The sequence below is a fragment of the Panthera leo genome, chromosome A3 (genome assembly GCF_018350215.1).
Source record: "Panthera leo isolate Ple1 chromosome A3, P.leo_Ple1_pat1.1, whole genome shotgun sequence".
Taxonomy (NCBI): domain Eukaryota; kingdom Metazoa; phylum Chordata; class Mammalia; order Carnivora; family Felidae; genus Panthera; species Panthera leo.
The window spans coordinates 120,323,962-120,346,728 of record NC_056681.1 but is presented as its reverse complement, the minus strand read 5'-3'; the positions used below and the strand labels follow the sequence as shown (position 1 = coordinate 120,346,728).

At 36.2% G+C, this 22,767-nt stretch overlaps 1 protein-coding gene and 1 long non-coding RNA gene across 17 annotated transcripts in view; one reads left to right on the top strand and one right to left on the bottom strand.

Moving 5' to 3' along the window:
• NCOA1 (nuclear receptor coactivator 1) overlaps window positions 1-22,767 on the top strand; it is a 222,125-nt gene that overhangs the window by 118,845 nt on the left and 80,513 nt on the right. For all 16 annotated transcript variants that reach the window (XM_042933544.1, XM_042933531.1, XM_042933532.1 and 13 more), the window contains 2 exons: window positions 10,296-10,401; window positions 17,652-17,818. In XM_042933544.1, coding sequence (XP_042789478.1) covers window positions 10,313-10,401; window positions 17,652-17,818 — 256 coding nt within the window. In that variant the 5' untranslated portion in view covers window positions 10,296-10,312. The remainder of the gene's footprint in view (window positions 1-10,295; window positions 10,402-17,651; window positions 17,819-22,767) is intronic.
• Window positions 1,457-11,807, bottom strand: LOC122216556. Its single transcript, XR_006200960.1, has 3 exons — window positions 11,141-11,807; window positions 5,221-5,307; window positions 1,457-1,640 (listed from the first exon to the last, which is right to left on the bottom strand). It is a non-coding gene; the product is annotated as an uncharacterized LOC122216556 (long non-coding RNA).

Sequence of the window (22,767 nt, the reverse complement as noted above, 5' to 3'; positions counted from 1 at the left end):
GTGAGTTCGAGCCCCGTGTCAGATTCTGTGCTGACAGCTCAGAGCCTGGAGCCTGCTTCGTATTCTGTGTCTCCTCCTCTCCCTGCCCCTCGCATGCTCATGCTCTGTCTCTGTCTTTCTCTCAATAATAAATAAATGTTAAAAAATGTAAATTCGATGGTTAGAACAATGATTGGCACATAGTAAATCCTGTGTAAGTGTTGGTCATCATCATTGTTATCTTCATCATCATCATCATTGTCAGTAGTTTGTAAGATAAAATTGTTGAACTCAATCAGTGATTCTGTAAGTAGAAATAATAATGCATACTTCATAGGGCAGTTGTGAAGAGTAAATGAGTTAATACATAATAAAATACATAAACTGTACACACACACACAATTATTATTATTATATTGTCCTATCTTGTAATTAAATGCACGTTAATAGGCCTACTGTTTTGTGAACAATTTTTATTATTTTTTCTGCTCAAATTCTTTGTTACTGACTTGATACTGTGAAAATGGGAACAGGCAAGATAGGCATTTTGTATATTCTTAAGTGGCCTATAGTCAAAAAGTTTGAGGAACAGTGTACTAGATGACAATTGCTGGGGTCCCTCTGATTCTGAAATTTTGAATCTGAGTCTCCAGTTTAAAATTTATAAGCCTTACTGGGGCGCCTAGGTGGCTCAATTAGTTAAGTGTCCAACTTTGGCTCAGGACATGATCTCGCGGTCCATGGGTTTGACCCCATATCAGGCTCTGTGCTGACAGCTCAGAGCCTGGAGGTTGCTTCGGATTCTGTGTCTCCCTCTTTCTCTGACCCTTCCCAGCTCATGCTCTGTCTCTCTCTCTCTCTCTCAAAAATAAAAAAAAAACATTAAAAAATTTAAAAAAAATTATAAGCGTTACTCTCATAGGTGTTATTCTGTTGAGAACACTGGAAAGTGAAATTTGAGTTTCACTTGTTTCGAGTTGGCCATTTGTTGGGCATTGTACTGGAAGGGATATGACTAGAGCAATTAGTATGATCATTGAGGAAATATAAATGCTACTTAACTAGCTATTCACCTGAGATGCTTGGGGAATTTTTTTTTTTGGTTTCCCCATGGGTATCAATAAGGCTTTTGCCAAATATAAATGAATCAAGTAGGATGACTTAAGTTTTAAGCTAGGCTTTAAAAAATGCATATTCTTCTGCAAATTTGGGTAATGAGGATTGTATGTACATTTGTATTGTGATTTCATTCAAGCCACTTCTGCTCCAGCTAGGGGGATGATCCCAAAATTAACTGGAGGCTTACCTGACTTGATCATTTTCTAGTGCCCTCAAAATATAATTTCATTGTTTTGGCAAATTATTAACCCATGCAGCTTGGTACTTCTACTGCCTTATAATGTTAAGGATCAAATTTCAGTATGTTTATTTTTCTTTTACTGATTTATATATGTACATTTAACCATACTATATTCTGAAATGAGTTTCTGAAATACTTTGTGGGAAATTGAACAACTTCTGATCAGATATTGGAATAATTTCATGTAGTAAATGTGATTTTGGGTTTGGATATTCATCTGTAGATTATCTGTATCTAAAGCTGATCTTCATTCTCTTCTGGCCACTGATCTTTGTTCTCTTCTGCTCATTAGTTTCTGAATCTGTGAAGGAGAATGGAATTGACGGAAAGAGAGAGAGAGTGAAATTTTTATCACTTAGTTTTACATCTATGACCACCATTTTCAAGGCTGTTACCTCTTTGCTAAACTATTACAAACTCTTCTCCTGTGCACATGCAAGTAAATATCAAACACTTATTTTATTGTTTACACAGTTAAAGAGAGCTGTGGCTAGGAAGACTGATTTTAATCTTTTTTTTTTTTTTTTTAAAGAAATACCAACATATCTTCCACAAGTTAGAATGATATAGTACCGATTTTTGGAAGTCATATACAGTATATCTATTAATTACCCAATGTAATTGTATGATAACTGGAATCATTTAATTTCATGGATTTGCAAGGAAATGTTGAGGGTGTTTCTGCCCAGTTGTTTTACTATGATAGCTGCCACAAATATGTATTTCATATGCCAACTATTTTTCCTCAGGGACACGTTCATTCAATAGGAATATTTTAGCAAGGTGAATGCGTTTATGTTTATTTTTTAACTTTAAAAAATTAAATTTTAAATAAAGTCAATGAGAGGGATTTAAAATACTGGGTTTTAAAACTGATTTTTCTCTTCTTCCTATATTTTTGTTAATAAAAAACAAAAAATAAACTTTTACAGTTTTTCCAAACTTATTCTTTCCGTTTAGAAAAAAATAATGCAAAGAAAAAAAGCATTGTCTCTTAACCTAAACATAAATTTATTAAATGTATTACTTCAGACATGACACACTTGTAGAATTTAAAGTATTAAATCCTTGATAATTTCTTTATTATTAATATATAAAATATTTTGCACAAGATTTTCTTTTACTGTAAAAAACATTTTAAGAAAAATCAGATGTTTTATAGAACCAATGAACTAAGAAAAAATGATGTCTTTATTTTTAAGAGTTCATTGCTTTGAATCCATTTCTTTGCCTTTGTTTTTTATTCCTGGGCATAAGAGTTCAGATCCTGGCAGGCCATTTGTGGCAGAGACTTATTGGGGTAGGGGTTCTTCTCTGGGCCAGGGAGAGCCACCATCTGAATTTTGGTCTCTGGCTTTGTGGATTCAGAGACTTTTTGTTTCCAGACCTTTAAGGAAATCTTTTTTAGGCATTAGCTTCAAAATATCTGGGATTTATTTATTTATTTATTTATTTATTTTAAACGTTTATTTATTTTTGAGAGAGAGAGAGACAGAGCATGAACGGGGGAGGGTCAGAGAGAGGGAGACACAGAATCTGAAACAGGCTCCAGGCTCTGAGCTGTCAGCACAGAGCCCGACGCGGGGCTCGAACTCACGGACCGGACCGCGAGATCATGACCTGAGCCGAAGTCGGCCACTTAACTGACTGAGCCACCCAGGTGCCCCAAGATATCTGCTTTTTTAACAAGAAGTTAGGAGGCATTCAGAGAAATAAGAAAGTATGGTATATACCCAGGAAGAATAGCAATCAGTAGAAATTGTCTTTAAGGAAGTCCAGGCATTGCACTTACTAAACAAGAAAAAAATAGATAAATTGGATTTCATCAAAATTAAAAACTGTTCATAAAGAAAATGTTTGCAAATAATATATCTGGTAGAGGCTTAGTACCCTAATATAAAGAACTTTCATGGCTTAACAAAAAAAGACAAATAACCCAACTTAAAAACGGGCAAAGGACCTGAATAGACATTTCTCCAAAAAAAGATACACAATGGTCAATAAGCACCTGAAAAGGTGTTCAGTGTCATTACTGATTAGGGAAATCAATGTAAATCAAAGCGGTAATGAGATACCATTTCACACCTCCTAAGACGACCAGAATTAAAATAAAATTACAAAACATAAAATAACAATTTTTGGTGAGAATGTGGAGAAATTGGAATGCTTGTACATTGCTGTAGCCACTGTGGAAGACAGTTTGGCAGTTTCTCAAAAAGCTAAAGAGAGTTACATTATTATGACTTAGTAGTTCCACTCTAAAATACCAAGGGAATTGAAGACATGTTCACATTTATGCATATAAATGATCATAGAATCATTCCTCATAAATAGCCCCCAAATGGAAAAACCTAATGGCCATCAACTGGCGGATAAACAAAATGTGATGTATACAAACAATGGAAAAGTATGCAACCATAAAAAAGGCGATGTAAATCCCAATACTTTCTTATCACTTGAGAAAGATTTCAGTTGACATTGCAATGAAAAGACAAGAGAAATTGAAAACTTCTTTTAGAGAACCCTAAGTGTCTGAAGATGCCAGTCTGAGAAATACTTCTTTATTGACAGTTGCCCACTGCAGGAGCTCTTTGTTTATAATGATTTTCCTATGTGATTCTTTTCATACAGCTGTCAAATTGGAGAGGTTCGGCCCTCAGAATGTCCCTCTCATCATGTCTGTGCTGCTTTGTGCTAATTGCCTGCTAAGCATTTTGAAGTATATTTATTAGAGCTGTTTACTAACATATTGTTACTTATTTTTCAAATTATGTGATTCTCAGCTAAATCTGGGAGATGAGTGACCAATTTCTTATGTTCTAGAAATTTATAGTTCAAGTGAAATATAAAACACTGACCTATTTCTTCAGCCTCACCTATTTGGTTTTGTCTGATCTATTTGAGATAGATGTGGTTTCTGATTCCCAAAACTGTTCTCTACAGATTGCATGAGGTTGAGTATAACTTAGCAACTCTTTTTAAATCAGCAGGGTACTTTGACTTAGAAACCTTACCTCTTTTTAAAAGGTGGTATGCAAATTGTTTCCTGAAACCAACATTCTTTTCTTAATGAACCTTATTTAAGTACCCTTACTGGCATATATAAAGCCACTCCACAAATAGAACAGCTGTAATAGTTTTCACTCATCAGGGGATTTGCATTCCACTATCTGTATATTGTGTTTTGTAAATAGAAAGCAGTTAATACCAGAATCATATCATCAGCAAATTGTTGGTGACCCTCTCATAGCTTCTTACTGTTGGCTCTTATTTTGGTAGGTCAGCCTGTCTGGCTGCTGTTGAGTTATTGTCTAATGTCTCCTCAGCCTCAGAATCTTGGATAAATTTAGAAGATGTCAATCTCTAGCCTGTAGTCTGAGGGGAGCACAGTATGGGGGATCTTATTTTCAATCTAGGTTTATTTGTTGCTCAAAATGATCCAGTCTATGAAATTATATTATTTATGTTTACAGTTGTATCACTGTGACATGACTTTATGTTTTTATAGTACTATGAAATATTGTTTGAGGTTTTCCCTAAATAGTATATTTTTACCTTTTGTATCACTGTGACATGACTTTATGTTTTTATAGTACTATGAAATATTGTTTGAGGTTTTCCCTAAATAGTATATTTTTACCTTTTCAAAATTAGAAGAGATGTTCTCCAGTTTCTGGATCAAGAAGATAGGGCTTGGGTTTTTTTCCCCCCATTGAAAATAGGGTAAAAAGGATTTCAGATAAGCTCATAGTCTCACTTATAGGAAAGAATTCCAAAGCTTTATGAATGATTCCAGAAAATATATTAACCATAAAATATCTGAAATATCCTTTAAACTTTTACATGTCATCTTAGTTAAATAATCACTTCTAATGCATCACCTGTCTTAGCTTCTGTATCTTTTAGGCATTAGGTTAGCTACTGGATATACAGTAAAAAGATCCAGTAATTGGCTTTGAGTTCATAATCTAGAATGGGAGACAAACAAAAGAATTATAATTTATAGCATAGTATACAGTATAGTATAGTACAGTATAGTATAGTATAATAAGCATAGTATATTGCCCTTTCTATTTTGAGAGTCAGTAGAATTCCAGATGGGTAAATTCTCAGATAGGTATAACCTAATGTCTTTGGAGGCAAAGAAGATAGGCAGATAAGGAAGTAAGAAGTGGCCCCTGAGCATGAGGTGGGAATTAGCTAATTCCTTTCTTTTGGTTTAGCGAACTCCAGAGTCTTATCTTTCATTATATTCCCCCCTTCATTTTCTGCTCTCTTTTATTTCTATTGCTGTTGAAAAGTTTAGAATTAATGTCCCATTATTATAAAGGTTATTGCATAATTTCATTATTTGTATTAATACATTTAAAAACATTACATTTTATTTCTATGTGAATATAGAATGAGGTGGCTTCTGCGATATTTGGTTTTGTGATAACCTCATTTATGCTTCTGTGAGTTTCTTAGGAAAAGAAGGTAGCAGTTGTATTAATTACAGTAATATATCACTTAGATGATTATTATTTTGTGTTTGGGTTTCAGAAGAGATACTAACAAACATGTCGAGTCTTTTGACATCTTTTTTATTGTGGTGATTGTTTTTACAAGTCTGGCCTGTTTGCCTTTGCATTGAGGTTGTCCACCTTGCAATTACTGTAATTATTTTTCTTATCATGGGTCCTTCCTCTCCCCCCACCACAAGAGATTTAACAAGTATTTTTTATGATGACATTACTCCACAATGCAACTCATCTCATTTATTCATCATTAACAGAAGTCTGGAACGTAAACATCCAACATATTTTATACAAATTGAGTTTGAGGAGACAGTGGGATATCCAAATGAAAAAGTCCATTTAGCAGTTGGAAACTTAAATACCAAATTACTGAAATGAGAAAGATTGTACTTACCCTTTATAGCAGAAGTCTTAGAATGAAAATCAGATCTTGTCATTCCTCTGTTCTTAACCCTCCACTGATTGCTTAATTCAGTCAGAGTAAAGCTAAAATCTTTCAAATGGTTTTTATGGCCTTACACGATGTAGCCTCATCGTGTAATCTTTCTGAGCTCATCTGCTCCCTCACTCCCTGGTTCTAACTACACTGATCTCTTTCATCTTTTGCAAAAAGCATAGTTATGCTCCAGCCTTAAGGCCTTACAGCCCTTCCCTTTGCGCCTGCCAGGAGCACTCTTCCTCCAGATACCTTTCCCTTTCCTTCACATCCTTCAAGTCTTTGCTCTTATCTCACCTTCTCAATGAGGCCTTTTCTAACTATGCTACTTAAAACTGCTGTCTCTTCCATTCTACACACTTACACCTCTGTTTTTGCCTGATTTTCCTCTATAACACATATCACCTTTTAATATACTGTATAATTTACTTTTTAATTTTATTTATTATCTCTCTGCCTTACAATAGAATGAACCTCTATGAGGACATGAGGACAGTGATTTTTATAAATTTTATTCACGGTCGTATCCCCAGTACCTAGAACAGAGGCTGGCATATACTAGGAACTCAGTAAATATTTGTTGCTGGTGAAATTAGGGCTACCCACGTTGGATCAATTTAAAGTTTTCTGACTAATGTTTTCCTTTTCTGGAAACGTGGAATATAACCAAGGATTTTATTTTTAAAGTCTTTCCTTAGTGTCAGAACTAAAATTAACATACATAATCTACATGTGTGTGTCTCTGTTTCCTATGGATTATATATATGTGTGTCATATATAATATATAACATATATAGTCTGTTAAGTACATGATTGAATAGATGTTTAGTCACTTATTCACCAAATTCTATAATTGACGCACAGTAGATGAGAGCTGATGGAAACTTTGTATATTATGTCCAAGAGGTTGAATGTTGTTCTTTCAGCAGTGAGGATTTAGTGAAGGATTTTAAACAAGAGATGGAGATGATCAGACTTACATTTCTGATAGCCTGCTCTGGTGGCTCAGGGAGACCATCTGGAAGGCTATTTTAATAGTCCAGCAGGAGGGGCGCCTAGGTGGTTCAGTCGGTTAAGCGTCCAACTCTTGATTTCAGCTCAGGTCATGATCTCCCAGTTCGTGGGATCGAGGCCTGTCTGGGATTCTCTCTTTCCTCGCTCTCTGTCCCTCCCCCTGTCATACTATGTCTCTCTCTCTCTCTCTCTCTCTTTCTCTAAATAAATAAACATTTGAAAAAAAGAAATGGTCCAGCAGGAGGTGATGAGAGGAGGCTATGAAGAAGGGATGGATTTGGGAAATATTTAGGAAATAAAAATTGACAAATCTTGGTGTCTGCTTGCATATGGGTTTTGAGAGAAGAGGTTAGAAGGACTCCAGCATACCAACTAAAAGAAGAAATATATGAGGTGAGGTTTAGTTCAGTTTGGAAAGTTGAATTTGAAGTGCCTGGGTAACATCTGGATGGAGATAGCTGGTGAGGTATTGGATTATGGCTCTGAGACTTAGGAGATCTGAGCTAGAGGTGGAGATTTGGGGATAATCAGTATAGAGATGTGTTTTGATATCAGGCTGAGTGAGTGGTATCACCCGAGGATAATGTATGTAGTCTGAGGGAAAAAGAGGCCTTGGACATGAGGACCTTGAGGAATTCTGACCCCCAAGAATTGGGCAAAAAGTACTTAGAATAAGATCAGAAGAAAACCACACTGTTCTAGTCAGGTTTGATTTATGCATCACTTCTTTGGAGAGGGCCCCAATTAAAATTAGGTCTCCTCCTATTGCTTCTCTCTATGAGAAACATTCTATTCTATTCTTTTCCTATTCTTTTCCTTTTCCTTTTCCTTTTGTATTCTTTTCCTTTGTAACTTTTATCACAGTTTAAAATTATATGTTACTTTTGTGTCTTATTTGCTTATTTCTCCCGCTCCCTGAGGGCAGGAACCTCTATTTTGCTGACCATTTATTTGCTCAGCTTTTAGCACAGTGTCTGATGCATGATAGATGCTTGATTTATTTGTTAAGTAAATGAAGGAAGTACGGGATCACAGAAGCCAATGGGTGACAGTGTTTCAGAAGGTTATTTCAAATGCTGCTCCAAGTAGGCCAATAAAATAATAATAATAATAATAATAGTTAGCATATATTGAGCACTAACAAATGAAGGCATGAAAAGTGTCCATTGTATTTATTGATAAGAAGGTTTGGGATGAGTTATCCACAAGTGAACCCTAGGCCCTCATGGAGCTCTCTGTCTAAAGAGAAAATAACAACAGTCAGCATTCTCCAGGAACTAGAGTATGCTCTTTACATGCACTGTTTCGTTCAGTCCTTATAACAGATCTGAAGGTGGGTGAAGGTAATTATTATCTGTATGTTATAGATGAGGAATTAGGTTTAAGGAGATTATACACTTTGCCCAAGAATAAGTAGGTACTGGTTAAGCCAGGACTTCAACTTAAGTAAGGCCTTTCTGACCCCACAGCCCATGCTTTCAACCACCATGCTCCAGTAGGGGGACCCAGTTGATTCCTCATCAGGGAACTGATATCTTGGAAATGACATTTGAGCAGGAATGGTTTAGGTGCTGTTTATAGGACAGATTAGAAGTGAGAGTGACTGGAATTGAGAAACCAGATACATGGATCTTGCATTAATCCAGAATGAAGCATTGGGTTCCAACTAGAATCATAACTATATCTGAGAATAAAAAGGAGGGGACAATCTGAGATCTCTTATTAAGGAAGAATTGACAGGACATGGATACTGATTAGAAATGAGGAGTAAAGGAGAAAAGTAAAAAGCAATTACAAGACTGCAATCCTAGGCGTTGGAGGTTTTTATGAACTGCACTTCTCATGTGGGAGAAATTCAGAATGTGCCCCTTTTGTTGCATGAAATAATAAATTCATGATTAGAATTTTAGTTATTATTTGTACACAGAAAAGGGGGAACTGACAGTCTTTGGTATTGACAAAGGACAGGCTAGAGACAGTAAGTTTCAGGACTAGAGAAAAAGGATTTGCTCACATGTATTAATTAAAACCATGTGAGAGATTCTTATGGATCTCAGCATTCTTTATAAGCTTTATAAGCACAGTTGTCATTGCTGTGGAAAAGGAAAAGTTAAAGGTTTTTCCCATTTAGCAAGGATTTTCTTTCCTTTTTCAAGGGTAGATGGGGTGAAAACAAATGGGGGAGGTATGCTGTTTGGCACTAATAACATACAAAAGGTCGTGATGAATATAAGGCCAGGGATAGGATTCTGAGTTTCGTTAGGGATTCTACAGAGAATAGTAGTTGATAGGGACAAGTCAGAGTGGATCTGTAAGTGTAGTCACTACCTGGCACAACATGTGAGAGAGAGACCTGACTGGCGTGCTCAGGGAAATGACTTTGTGTTCTCTGGCATCTATACCAAGATCCTAACATAGACTAAACATTTGATCTTTGTCGCCTGACTACATAAACACAAGGTTAGGAATATAGAATTCAGAGTTGGTAAGTACCAAATCTAATTCATTGCTTCAACTTTAATTGTAGATGTATTATTTATTTTCTTAGCAGTATAAAATCCCAAACCTTATGAGTAAAAGTTGTTTCAAGTTCTTTTCAAAGCACAATCTAAAATAAATACATATAAGAAATAATTTCTCTGACTCCCAGTTATACCTTGTTCTTAGAAACATCTGAAAGTGATTTTTTTCTCTGAAATAAAATTTCAGTGTCTATTTCATTATTCTAATAATACTTTCATCCTGTTTGACCTTTGTGATTTCATAAGGGACTATTTATTTTGTTTTACAAATACAGAAAAGAAAGTGTAGAAACACTAAATAGCTGATGACTCTGTATAGATGGGGATACTTTTATGATGGCTGTAATTAGGTATTCACAGAGACCCTATAGTGTTTAGATATCTTCTAACATAAGGGAGCTTCCTCCTCTCCTGTGGTTAGAAAGCTCACCAGAGTAGATTTCTCATTGTTGTCCTTCCTTTTTTAGGTGTGAAGTTTTTCAACATGAGTGGCCTCGGGGACAGTTCATCCGACCCTGCTAACCCAGACTCACATAAGAGGAAAGGATCGCCATGTGACACACTGGCATCAAGGTAGGAACACTGTTTTCTTAGTCTAGATCTAGGAGAGCTTCTTTATCATTTTCATTGCCACTTAAGAGTTCTTGCTAAATCTACTTCAAGTTTTCTGTTCTTCTTGGAGTCCCTTATACTCCCCATGTTTTCTTGTTTCCCCGGGACTTTTGCACATGCTGCTCCCACAATCTAGCTTGCTCCCTCTAGATTTCTTGTAGTCAGTACCTATACATTCAACAGATACCAGCTTAGACATTACCACCTTAAAAGGAGCTTTCTCTTACTTCCATAAATATTATGTTAAGTCTCCCCCATTCCTGTATCTGTCTCACATGTATGTTTATAGCTCTGATCCATAATTTCAGGTTTTTACTAGTTCATGTGATTATTTCGTGAATTTCTGGCTTCTCCACTACACGCTTAGGCTGCTATTTGGTAAGGACCTTGTCCGTTCTTACTATTATATGCCTAGTTTGTAGCATAGTGTGTGGCTTATATATAGTAAGGCCATAGTAAATATTTGTCACGTGAATAAATAAGTCTATTGTATATCTTCAACCTGCTATCTTAGAACGTTATGTTAGCAGAACTAAGAAATATCATTATTTTTATAATATTAGTATTAGGATTTTAAAGAATGCCTATTTGTGGAATTAAATATTTGTGTATCATAAGGAATATGATCACCTTAAATAGGCTAAAAGAGAATTATTGCTAAGGAGATTCTAACAAATGCCAGACAGAGAAAGAAACTCACTCGCATCAAAAGAACAGCTTCCCACCTGAGGGGATCTTACTCCATTCATCTTCTAGGATCTAGAGAAAGCTTTCTCAGCCTTCACACTATTGACCTTGTCAGCCAGATAATTCTTTGCTGTGGGCAGCTCTCCTGTATGTTGTAGGATGCGTAGCAATATCCCTGACTTTCACACACTAGACTCCAGTAGCATCTTTCCATCAGTTATGATAACCAAAGTGTCACATCAGTTGTGACTACCAAAAAATGTCTTCAGACAGTTGTCAAATGTTTGTCAGGGATGGGGAAAGCAATATGGCCCCCATTGATCATCACTGATCTAGAGAGTGAAGTGGCAGAAGATTCTTCTGTCCCTGGATTACGTGCTTCTTTCTCATGGGGGATAAAGAAAGGATTTTAACAGGGGAGTAAGTGCCAGGGCTCCAGTCTGGAGAGACAAAAGTTGATCAATTAAAAGGACTGTCACAGATCATAACTTAAGTATTCATAACCACAGGTAAGTGTCCAGATGCTCAGAGGAACGTTGATATTGAGATACAATCCAGATTTGTGTTGTCAAAGTTAATGTTCTTGTTTTATCTGTATGTAAAGTCAGTCCTTTTCAAAGGAAAATGTAAGAGTAAATAAATAGGGGTGTCTGGATGGCTCAGTCAGTTGGGCATCTGACTTCGGCTCAGGTCACAATCTCATAGTTTGTGAGCTCGAGCCCCACGTCAGGCTCCCTGCTGTCAGTGCAGAGTCTGTTTTGGGTCCTCTGTCCCCCTCTCTCTTTCTCTGCCCCTCCCATGCTTGTGCTTTCTCTCTCTCTCTCTCTCTCTCTCTCTCTCTCTCAAAAAATAAATAGATATTTAAAAAAAGTATAAATAAATAAAACTGTTGTTTTTTAGATTTAATTTTTTATTTGGGGAAATTTTTAAAATCTATGTTAAGAATAGACGCTAAGGAACTATACATATCCATTACATATAATTGTTCATATTTTGTGGTATTGTTAGTATTTTTTAATATTTTATCATATTTGTATAGTCTTATTTGAATAAGGTAGTAAAATATTAATTATTACATTGATTTGTCTGCAATTAATTTCTCCATTTTTAATAATTACATATATATATGAACTGGTGAGTAATACAGAATGTTTGTAAGTATACATATGATACAATACTGTATACTGTATATATTTTTCTAGAGTATACTTTTTCCAGCATGCATCTTGAGATATAAATATATATAGATTTCAGTTCTGTCACCTTTTGATTAAATGTTGTAAGACAGGAATGTATCCCATTTGAAAAATCCATTTCCCTATAAACAACCTTTCTGTTAGAAACTTTTGCTCTTACAACTAGCACTACAGCGAAGGAACATCCTCATATGCACCTCCCTACTTTATTTTTGTTTGTTTATTTTTTATTTAAATTCATGTTAGTTAACATACAGTGTAGTATCAGTTTCCACACCTCCTACTTGATATGTGAGAGTTTCTTTGGGATCTGTATTCATCTTTATGTTAACTAGGTCACCACCACATTGCTCTTCAAATAACAAGCATTGAGAGTTCTTTTTTTCTCACACCCTTACCCACACTGTCCTCTCCTCACTGTAAGTCTCCCAACTTGATGAGTGTGGGGTTACAGTTTGAAGTATATTTCGCTGATAACCAGATAAATTGATTTTGATTTTTGTTTTCCTCTTCTGTGAATTTCCTGGGTATATCTTTTGCCCATATTCCTGCTGGGTTGTTTTCCTTTTCCTTTTTATTTATAAGAGTTTTTTTAATTTTCTGGGTACTACTCTTTTTTGCTTATATTTGATGTAAATATCTTTCTTCTCCTGGTCTGTTTAACTGTTTTTGAAGTCCGTTGACATACCTTGGAACCTTCAGTTTTCATATGTCAAGCTCTTGGGGGTCTCGTGGAAGAATTTTTTTCCCTCTACTTCAAGGCCTTAAACATATTTTTACATATTTACATATTACATACATATGTGTATTTAGAGTTTTAATTAATGTAGAATTTGATTTGCATATGATATAATGTGGGGAACTAATTTTATTTTTTCCCCATGTAGAACATAAGTGGTTATGGCCCTATCCTTTCTCTGCTTTTGTGCTGTTACCTTTATCATAGATCCAGTTCCTGTATAGATAGGGATCTGGTTCTGAACTTTCTTATGACAATCACCTTGATATCTGTTGAGGCAAGTCATTCTTTGTTATTTTTCAAAATCGTTTTCCCTATTCTTGTCCCTTTACCTGTCCATTCAGATTTTTAAATCAGGTTTTTAAGTTTCCCCTGAAGAAAAATACTCCTGGGATTTGGATTAGAATGTCATTTACTTTTATAGATTAAATTGGAAGAGAATTGACATTTTTATTTTCTAGACTCCAGATTCCCGAGTGTTCTTATTTGTGCATATAAAGGCTATTCACATATTCAGGTCTTCACTATTCTTTGGTAGTAGTTCATAATTTTCCCCTTTGAACAACTAGCCCATCTTTAGTTAGATATATTCCAGGGTCCCACAGAATTTTTATTGCTTTTGGAAATGGTATAATTTTGTCTATTGCATCTTCTAACTGACAGCTTTTAATATATAGGATTTGGGATTATTGGTCTCCTATGCATCCATTGTTCTAAACTTTCTTATTTGTTTTATGGCTTATCTGTAGATCTTTGATTTTTTTATACATACATAATCATGCCATGACAAATATCAAAAAGTGAATATATTTTTTCTTCTTAGATGTTTTAAAGATAATAATCTTTGTGTGTCTGCTTTCAAAATATTTGAAAACATTACCTCCTTCAGGTTTGTAAGTATGGGCTTCAGTTTCAATTGGCATTTTTGATATGGTAAAGTAAAACTTCATGATTTTGAAACTGATTGAGTTTGTGTATGAATACCACCTTGTAATGCTTCTTTTGGTTTTGTTATTATCTGCTGTCTCTTTGGACAGATTCTGAACTCATTAATCATAAAGAGAATATGTTAGACCTCAGGATATTGCCAGCCCTTTGTACAAGAGCCCTGATAGAGTTTCTTAGTAATTGATGCCTCATATCTCTTCCTATTACCTCTTCTCCATTCTTTAACTGTACTAGGAGAATGGGGATTAAAATGCCAGTCTCAAAATGCTGGGTAGCTATGCCTTGTGCTTGTTTAATATTTCTAATTCAGCTCAACAAGTGCTTTATTTAGTGCCCACTATTCAACCAGCATGGTGTGCATGACGTTATAAGGATATAAGCAAAGTGAGTCATGTTTTCTATCTTCAGGGAGCTTACAAATCTTGTCATGCCACTCATTCTTCTTCTTAAACCCTTCTGGGCTTCCCCTTGCCCTGAAAAAAATAATCATAACCAAAACAATGACAATAGGTAACATTTACTGAACTAAAAGTATATGCCAGCAACTTTGCCAAACATTTTACATTTAACATCTTTTTTAATCCTCACTAAATTCTAAGAGATAATTAATGTCATCACCCCTGTTTTGCAGATAAAGAAATTGAAGCTGAGAGAAGTTAAATTGCTGTTAAGCAACTTGTCCAGGGTTACATAGCTAATAAATGACTGAGGAAATTTGAACTTGTGCTTTTAAGCAATACATCATGCTCTTTATCATGGTGTATGGAAGAGCCCTCATGATGTGGCTTGGAACTCATCTCCTGCCCTTCTGTTTCTTTTCTGTAGTTGAGCCATACTGAACTACTTATAGATCCTTTAACTTGACATTTTCATTCTCATATTACACCTTTGAAAAAGCTGGGTTTTGTTTGTCTGCCTCCCCTGCCCTGAAACCAATCCCTGTCTACCACCAGGTTGGGACATCTCATTGCCTCAGTGTAGGTGCGATCCGGATGAACTTCTATAGCATTAACAGTCTTGTCACATAGTGTTGTAATGACTCTTTTTCTTTATTCTCACACTAATTAGGGCTACACCTAATTTACCCCTGGATCCCCAGGACATAGTGCGTGGCTGTCTGGCATGTAATAAGTTTAGGACCATTTGTTGAAAAAGCTAGTAAGTTGAAGGAAAAAGATACGTTAGTTAATTCATAGCATGATTAACTAGCATGTGTGCAATGTCCACGGAAGTCGAGTGGGCTGGTGAGAAGTGTAAGTGGCTAAAGTAATAAAGGAAGCCTTCTTTTCCATTAAGGTAGAATTTTTTGGTCATGCCCGCCCCACCTTCAGTTTTGACTTTGTTTAAATATATCTGCTCTCATTTTCTGTCCTTGCTTATTAGTTACTTCGTTTCGTGGTGATTTTCCTAGTCTCCTTCTTAAGTCATTTTATAGACAACTCAGCATTTCAGTATTTTTAGCTTCTTGCTTCCTCTGTCAACTCTCTGTCTATCCTGCCATTCTAGCACTTTCTTTTATTCTACAGTGGTGTCAGGCACTTGAGTTTTACGTAAAACTTAATGTCAGAAGCAGATTTTGGAGTTCCACTACGTGAATCCAATTTACTCGTGTTAGAATCTAGACCCCTAGATTTAAACAGGTCATACTTTAGACTGAATCTGCAAAATAAGTCTAGTATGACTTAGTTTCTCTAAGGTAAAATCAGGTGTCCTCTAAAACACTATCAAGTTGCAGAGATGGAGTTCTCGGAAACCTTGAATATGTCATTTTCTTCATGCCTTGTTTTCAATGCCTTTGTGTGAAGTTTGTCAGGATATCTTGCTCCATGTACTTTCTGTGGAAATTGTAAGATAAAGTTTTACTAAATAAAGTGGGACTAATTCCTTAATAATGAAAGGCTTTACAGATAAAGATAAAGGATGATTGTTAAAGTTTCAAAATTTGGTTTTGTTCTGGGATGTGTACCATGTTGTAGTATTTTGTTTTTTGTGGTTAAATACATTTGATTGGCTGACTTGGTTCTTTTCAACTTACTATGTTGCTATGGAAATGCTATTGCTTTTATAGTTTTGTGTTATGAAAAGTAAGTGGTATTTTAATTGTTGCCAATTATGAGCTTTTTATTTTTTTTTAATTTTTTTTAAAGAAAATTTTCTTTAACATTTATTTATTTTTGAGACAGAGAGAGAGCATGAACAGGGGAGGGTCAGAGAAAGAGGGAGACACAGAATCTGAAACAGGCTCCAGGCTCTGAGCTGTCAGCACAGAGCCGGACCCGGGGCTCGAACCCACGGACTGCGAGATCATGACCTGAGCCGAAGTCGGACGCTCAACCGACTGAGCCACCCAGGCGCCCCAATTATGAGCTTTTTAAAAGCTCATAATCTTGCCCTCTTTTCACCTCTTTTTTTTTTTTTTTTTTACCACTTTTCTACCATCACACCAGATGATTTTGGTTGCTGCTTATAAAACAAAGAGTTATTTGTGACCAATCTTTCTTATTATGTTAATTTGATAATGGAAAAACTCATTTCAAAGTAATACTTCACTATCTTTGCATGTATTACATAAAATAAGTTCCCTAATGATCTGGCTAATTAAACCAGGGGTAAAGACTGGAAAACAAAACTGAAAAGTATTCATTCAGTACCTTTGATTGAATGTGAAGCGCTAGCTGGTTGCACTGTTATCCTTTGTTCTCGTAATTTTGCTTCAAGATAAATCAAAATTGATTTTATTTATCACATTTATGAGAACTTATAAATAGATGTCTTCTTCTTTTTTGTAGAATGAAGTTGTATACAAAAGACATTGTTCTCTGTACCTTTGTCTCATAATTGATTATTATTCTTTTTCTTTTACTTTTTGGATGGATGCTCTTTTCTTTTTGATGAGGACCAACTAATGGTCTAGTTATGATAAGAATCAAGTGTTTATCAGATTTCTTTCAGTAACAAAAAAATTAAGAAAGTTTATCAGATTTCAAAGTATAACTTATTTGAACTCTAGTATAGTCTGCACTACTTAATTTATAACAAAGTTATTTGAAAAATCAGATTTTCTAATTCAAGGAATTATTGTTTAGAATATAAAGTAAATTCCAAATGCAGTGAGTGTAAGTACTTTCTGCTTCCTTTTAATATCTGACATTTTGGGGGCGCCTGGGTGGCTCAGTCGGTTAAGCGTCCGACTTCAGCTCAGGTCACGATCTCATGGTCCGTGAGTTCGAGCCCCGCATCGGGCTCTGGGCTGATGCCCCAGAGCCTGGAGCCTGCTTCTGATTCTGTGTCTCCCTCTCTCTCTGCTCCTTCCCCGTTCATGCTCTGTCTCTCTCTGTCTCAAAAATAAATAAACGTTAAAAAAAAAATTTAATATCTAACATTTTGTTGGGAAATATTTGATGTATTTATATCATTGAGGAAATACATATATGATGGCAGTCACTCTCTTTATGTATTTTTGGCCAGAATTGTTTTCTGCACTTTGGTATTGTGAATTTAAGTTGTTTTCAAAATCGGACTTTATATTCTGGATAAAATTATGGATCTCTATAAATATGTAAATATTAAGTACTTGATCAAAGAGGGAAGTATCGTGGTAGAAATGTACACTAACTGGTTTTTCTTTGTGTAACAAACAGCACTGAAAAGAGGCGCAGGGAACAAGAAAATAAATATTTAGAAGAACTAGCTGAGTTACTGTCTGCCAACATCAGTGACATTGACAGTTTGAGTGTAAAGCCAGACAAATGCAAGATTTTGAAGAAGACAGTCGATCAGATACAGCTAATGAAGAGAATGGAACAAGGTAAAAAAAAAAAAAAAAGCCAAAACCATGGTTGTGTGCTTTGTTATGAAGACCTTTATAATAGGTGATTTTATTATTTTTATTATTAAGAAATTGCATTGAATTTCATAATGTTATTAAAGAAACATTTTTGTATAGATGGTCTTTATTTTAGAAAGTGAATCTGAGAGGTTTCTTGTTACAAAAACATGGCTTATTAATTTAACTTGAACACTGGTTGCCTTGGTAGGTTATGTAGCCTGGTATCTAAGGGAATTGAGTCAAGAGATCTAAGTTGTGGGGTCAGACCTGAAGCTCTGGCATAGTGTTGAAAGACAGTGCCTCAGTGGTAGGAAAATCCCTCCATCTGAATAATAAGCTGGTCTCTGCCGGGGCTCTGGGCATGGGAAACAGTCTCTTCTGGGAAAACCCTGACTTTGTTTTACGACTCATATTTATACTGTCCATATTTACTGGGGACCTCATGCCAGAAAACCCCTAGCAAAGAATTAAAGCAGACACACAGGCAGAGCGCTTTGGAGGAAAACTCTCACACCGGATAATGGAAAAACTCATTTCGAAGTAATACTTCACTATCTTTGCATGTATTACATAAAACAAGTTGCCTGATGATCTGGCTAATTAAACCAGGGGTAAAGACTGGAAAACAAAACTGAACAGTATTCATTCCCATGGCATTCCCAAAGAAAAATGCTTATGAGGGTGATTTTATGCTAAGAAATTATGTAACATATGAGGAAACAATCTACAGTAAGTAGGAACACAAATAACAAACAGAACAAATAGACCAGAAAGAATTTCAGATGAATAACAGCAATGTGAAAAGATTATAAACAAATATATTTATAATGATTAAAGTGGTAGGATGTTAAGATTTTATAAGCTGGAAAGTGAATAGTCTAGTGACAGCTGATGGAGCAGACAGTAGAAACTAGTATTTTAAGTCTCCAAAGGGGAGAGCCAGCCAGAAGCTATATGTCACCTCGCTGCTTGCCGCCCAAGGGGGGAAGGACCCCTCTGGGGACGCTGACCTGCCCAAAGGAAAAGACACACAGACACTGACAGTTGGGAATGATCCCCACATGACAAAAGCCTTTCCCTGTCTTGCCCCCTCTATTCACACAGCTGCCAGTCAGCCTTTTAGTACCTTACTCTTTAATCTGAATAAAAATCTGAATATTTGAGGAAAACCTGTAAAGTAGAAGAGAACAAATCAAGCAAACAGGAAAAAAGGGAACTCAGAGAAAGTAGAGACAGTGCAGGGAGCAGAAGAAAACTTCAAACCATCAAACAGTCCCTCAGAGACAAAAAGGAAGGTAAGTCAACTATGAAATGATAATAAGATGCTATAAAATAAAACATTCAAAACACCAAATAACTTTTGGAACTTAAAATCGGGATAACTGAAATAAACTTTGCCTCTTTATACTTTGTTTTCTACTCTTTGCCTACTCACTCTCTGCCTAACCATTCTAGGCACACTCTGCCTCAGGTCTTGGCACTTTCTTCTCCCTTTGTCTGGAATGTTCTTTCCCAGATGTACACAAGGCTCATTCCCTCACCTCTTTTGTGCCTTTGTTCAAATATTTCTTCGCAATGAACTTGTCTGTAACTATCCTATCTAATACACTCTCTCTCTAATACACACACTCTCTACATCTTCCTTGATTTATTTTCCCCACAGTGTTTTTTACATCTAACATATTATATGTTTTATTCGTTTATTGTCGGCCTACTCCCACTAGAGCTCCATGAGGGTGAGGATTTTTGTTTGTTCATCATTGTGCCCTCATACCTAAAACAGTTCCTGGTTACATAGTAGACTTTCAGGGAATATTTGTTGAATAAATATTTTAAGGGTTGAAAGATAATGTGAAGAAATCCCTTAGAAAGTAAAAATAAAAAGACAAGTAGTGGAAGACAAGGGAAAGGTGGGAAGTGTATAGGAATAGTTCAGGAGGTGTAACATATTAATTTCAGAAAAAGAGAACAGACCAAATAAAGGGAGGAAATTATAAGAGTAATAATACAAAACCAAAACAAAACACTTCTCAGAATTAGAAAGATGTGGGTTTCCAGATTGAAAGCACTCATATAGTGCCCAGCACAACGAATAAAAAGAAAGGGAAAAAAACCTCACATCAATGCACAATTTTCAGACACCAGAGAGAAAAAAAACAAGGGAAAGAAAAAATAGACACATACCAGATTCAGAGTGTATCCTAAATAACAATACTGAATGAGAATTCTTTTCTTAAGAAATGTTTATTTATCTATTTTGAGAAAGAGAGGGAGAGTGCACACAAGCAGGAGAGGGGCAGAAAGAGGGAGGGAGGGAGAGAGAGAGAGGGAGGGAGGGAGGGAGGGAGAGAGAGGGAGGGAGAATATGAATCTCAAGCAGGCCCCGTGCCACCAGCATAGAGCCTGTTGTGGAGATCAAACTCACAAACTGTGAGAGCATGACCAGAGCCAAAACCAAGAGTCAGACACTTAACCAGCTGAGCCACCCAGGTGCCCTGAGAATTCTAAACCTGGAATTCTGTGTGAATCCAAATGAAGTGTAAGTGCAAAATAAAGACATTTTCAGACATTTAAAGCCTCAGTTCAAAAGTTATCTTCTGTGTACTTTTTCCAGAAATATCTATCAAAACCACCACAGCAAACCAAGAAAGAAAGGCATAGGATCTTAATCCAGGGAAACCATGGAATCTTAACAGAAGAAAGGTGTACCCTTGTGCATCAACCTAAAAACATAGCTAGTGGATAGAGGCCTCCAGGACGAATGTTTCCATGGGGAAAAAATGGAACAGAGAATCAGAGGACTGACTAATTAAGAGGAAATTTTCATTTCGGGGGGGGAAGTTTAGGGATGAGTTGAACTTAAAAAGACTAAAACGCAAAATAGGAGAAATGTAAATGATAGCACACACCTTGTCTCGTTTGTGAACTTTATTTATGTGGCCACAGGAGCATAGATATTAAATACTGATTGCCCTAAAAATTGTAACTATATTGGGAGGATGGAAGGAGGGAGAAATGTGTGGGTAGAAGGTTGATGTAAGTTAAAGTCTTACTTTTCATGATAGCATGCCAATAAATTATGTCTATCATGGACGTAATCAAGATCTAGCAAATAAACATGGGATTGAGAAATACAGAATGTATAGTTAGGATACAGGCTAGGCTACTGTAACAAGAGACCCAAAGTACAGCAGCTTTAACAAGATAATCTAGGGATGTGTCAGAGGTTGTGACTGATTTCATCTTTTTTTCTGTGCCATTCCTATTGCCATTTTCCACGTGGCTAAACATGGCTCACCGGTCCACATCCCAGCTGACAAAAAGGGGAAAGAAGAACATGGGGAGGCATGCTTCTTTCCTTTTAAGGACAAGACCCAGAAATTGCACGTCGCTTCTTTTCACATTCCTTGAGCCAGAAACTAGGTCACATAGCCACTCCCGCCTTAGGTTTTGCCTGAAATTTTAGATGTTTTGCTTTTCACACATAGTTATTTAATTTACTTGGACTTGACGGTTGGTGTTTTTTGACAAACCTGTTTAAAAACCAAAAACCTGTCTTAATGTTATAAACACATGAATTGATGAAGCAAGTACATCTTAGAACTAAATGAGAAACTTCTGTACCATAATAAGCAAAAGGTAAATAGCCCAGTTAATAGATGGACAAAGGCTCTGACTGAATACTTCTCAAAGACATATAAATGACTAATAAGCACAGGAAAAATATGTGCATATCGTTGCCATCAGAGAAATGCAAATCAAAACCACAGTGAAGTACCAGGATGGCTGTACACAAAAAAGACAGATAAGTGTTGGTGACGATGGGAGAAATCGGAACCCCCGTACACTGCTGGTAGGAAAGTAAAATAAAATTGTGCAGCCACTTTGGAAAACAGTCCAGTAGTTCCACAAAATGTTAAGCATTGAGGTACAGTATCACCCAGCAATTCCATTTGTAGGTATATACCCAAGACAAAGGAAAACCTAGGTCCACACAAAAACTTGCACACAAATGTTCGTAGCAGCATTATTCATAAGTAGCCGAAAGGTGGAAACAACCCGTGTATCTATCGGCTGACCAATGGATAAGTTAAACAAGGTATATTTATATAATGGCATATTATCTGGCAGAAAAAAAAAAAAAGGAATGAAGTACTGACAGTGCCTTGAAAGCACACGAAACAAAAGAAGCCAGTCACGAGGGACCATGTGTTGTATGACTCCATTTATACTAAATGTCCAGAATAGGCAAATCCACAGAGACAGAAAGTAGATTGGTGGTTGCTTAGGGCTTGGGAGCATTGGGAAAATGGGGGGTGACTGCTCAAGAGTACAAAGTTTCTTTTTGGGTTGATGAATATGTTCTAAAATGTATTATAATGTTGGTTGCATAACCCTGTGAATGTACTAAAAACCATTGAATTGAATGCTTTATTTTTTTTAATGTTTATTTTTGAGAGGTGGAGAGTGAGTGGGGAAGGGGCATAAAGAGAAGGGGGCACACAGTCCAGGGTGGGGCTTGAACTCACAAACCGCCACATCATGACCTGTGCCGAAGGACGCTTAACCGACTGAGCCACCCAGGCACCCCTGAATTGTATGCCTTAAATGCATGAATAGCATGCTATGTGAATTGTGAATCAGTAAAGCTGTTGTTATAAACACTATATGAAATGACACTTTACACCCAATAGATTCACACACACAAATTTTTTTTAATGCTGATATCAATTGTCAGTGAGGATGCATAAAAACAAAAACCCTTGAATGTTACGAGTGGTACATTCTCTTTAGAGAGCAATTTGTCAAACTTAGTAATGTCGAAAATACATAGACCCTATGAACCGGCAACTTCACTTTTAGTGTTTACCCTCAAGAAACTGTCACACATGTACAAAAGAGGAAGTACTGAAAATAGTTTATTACAG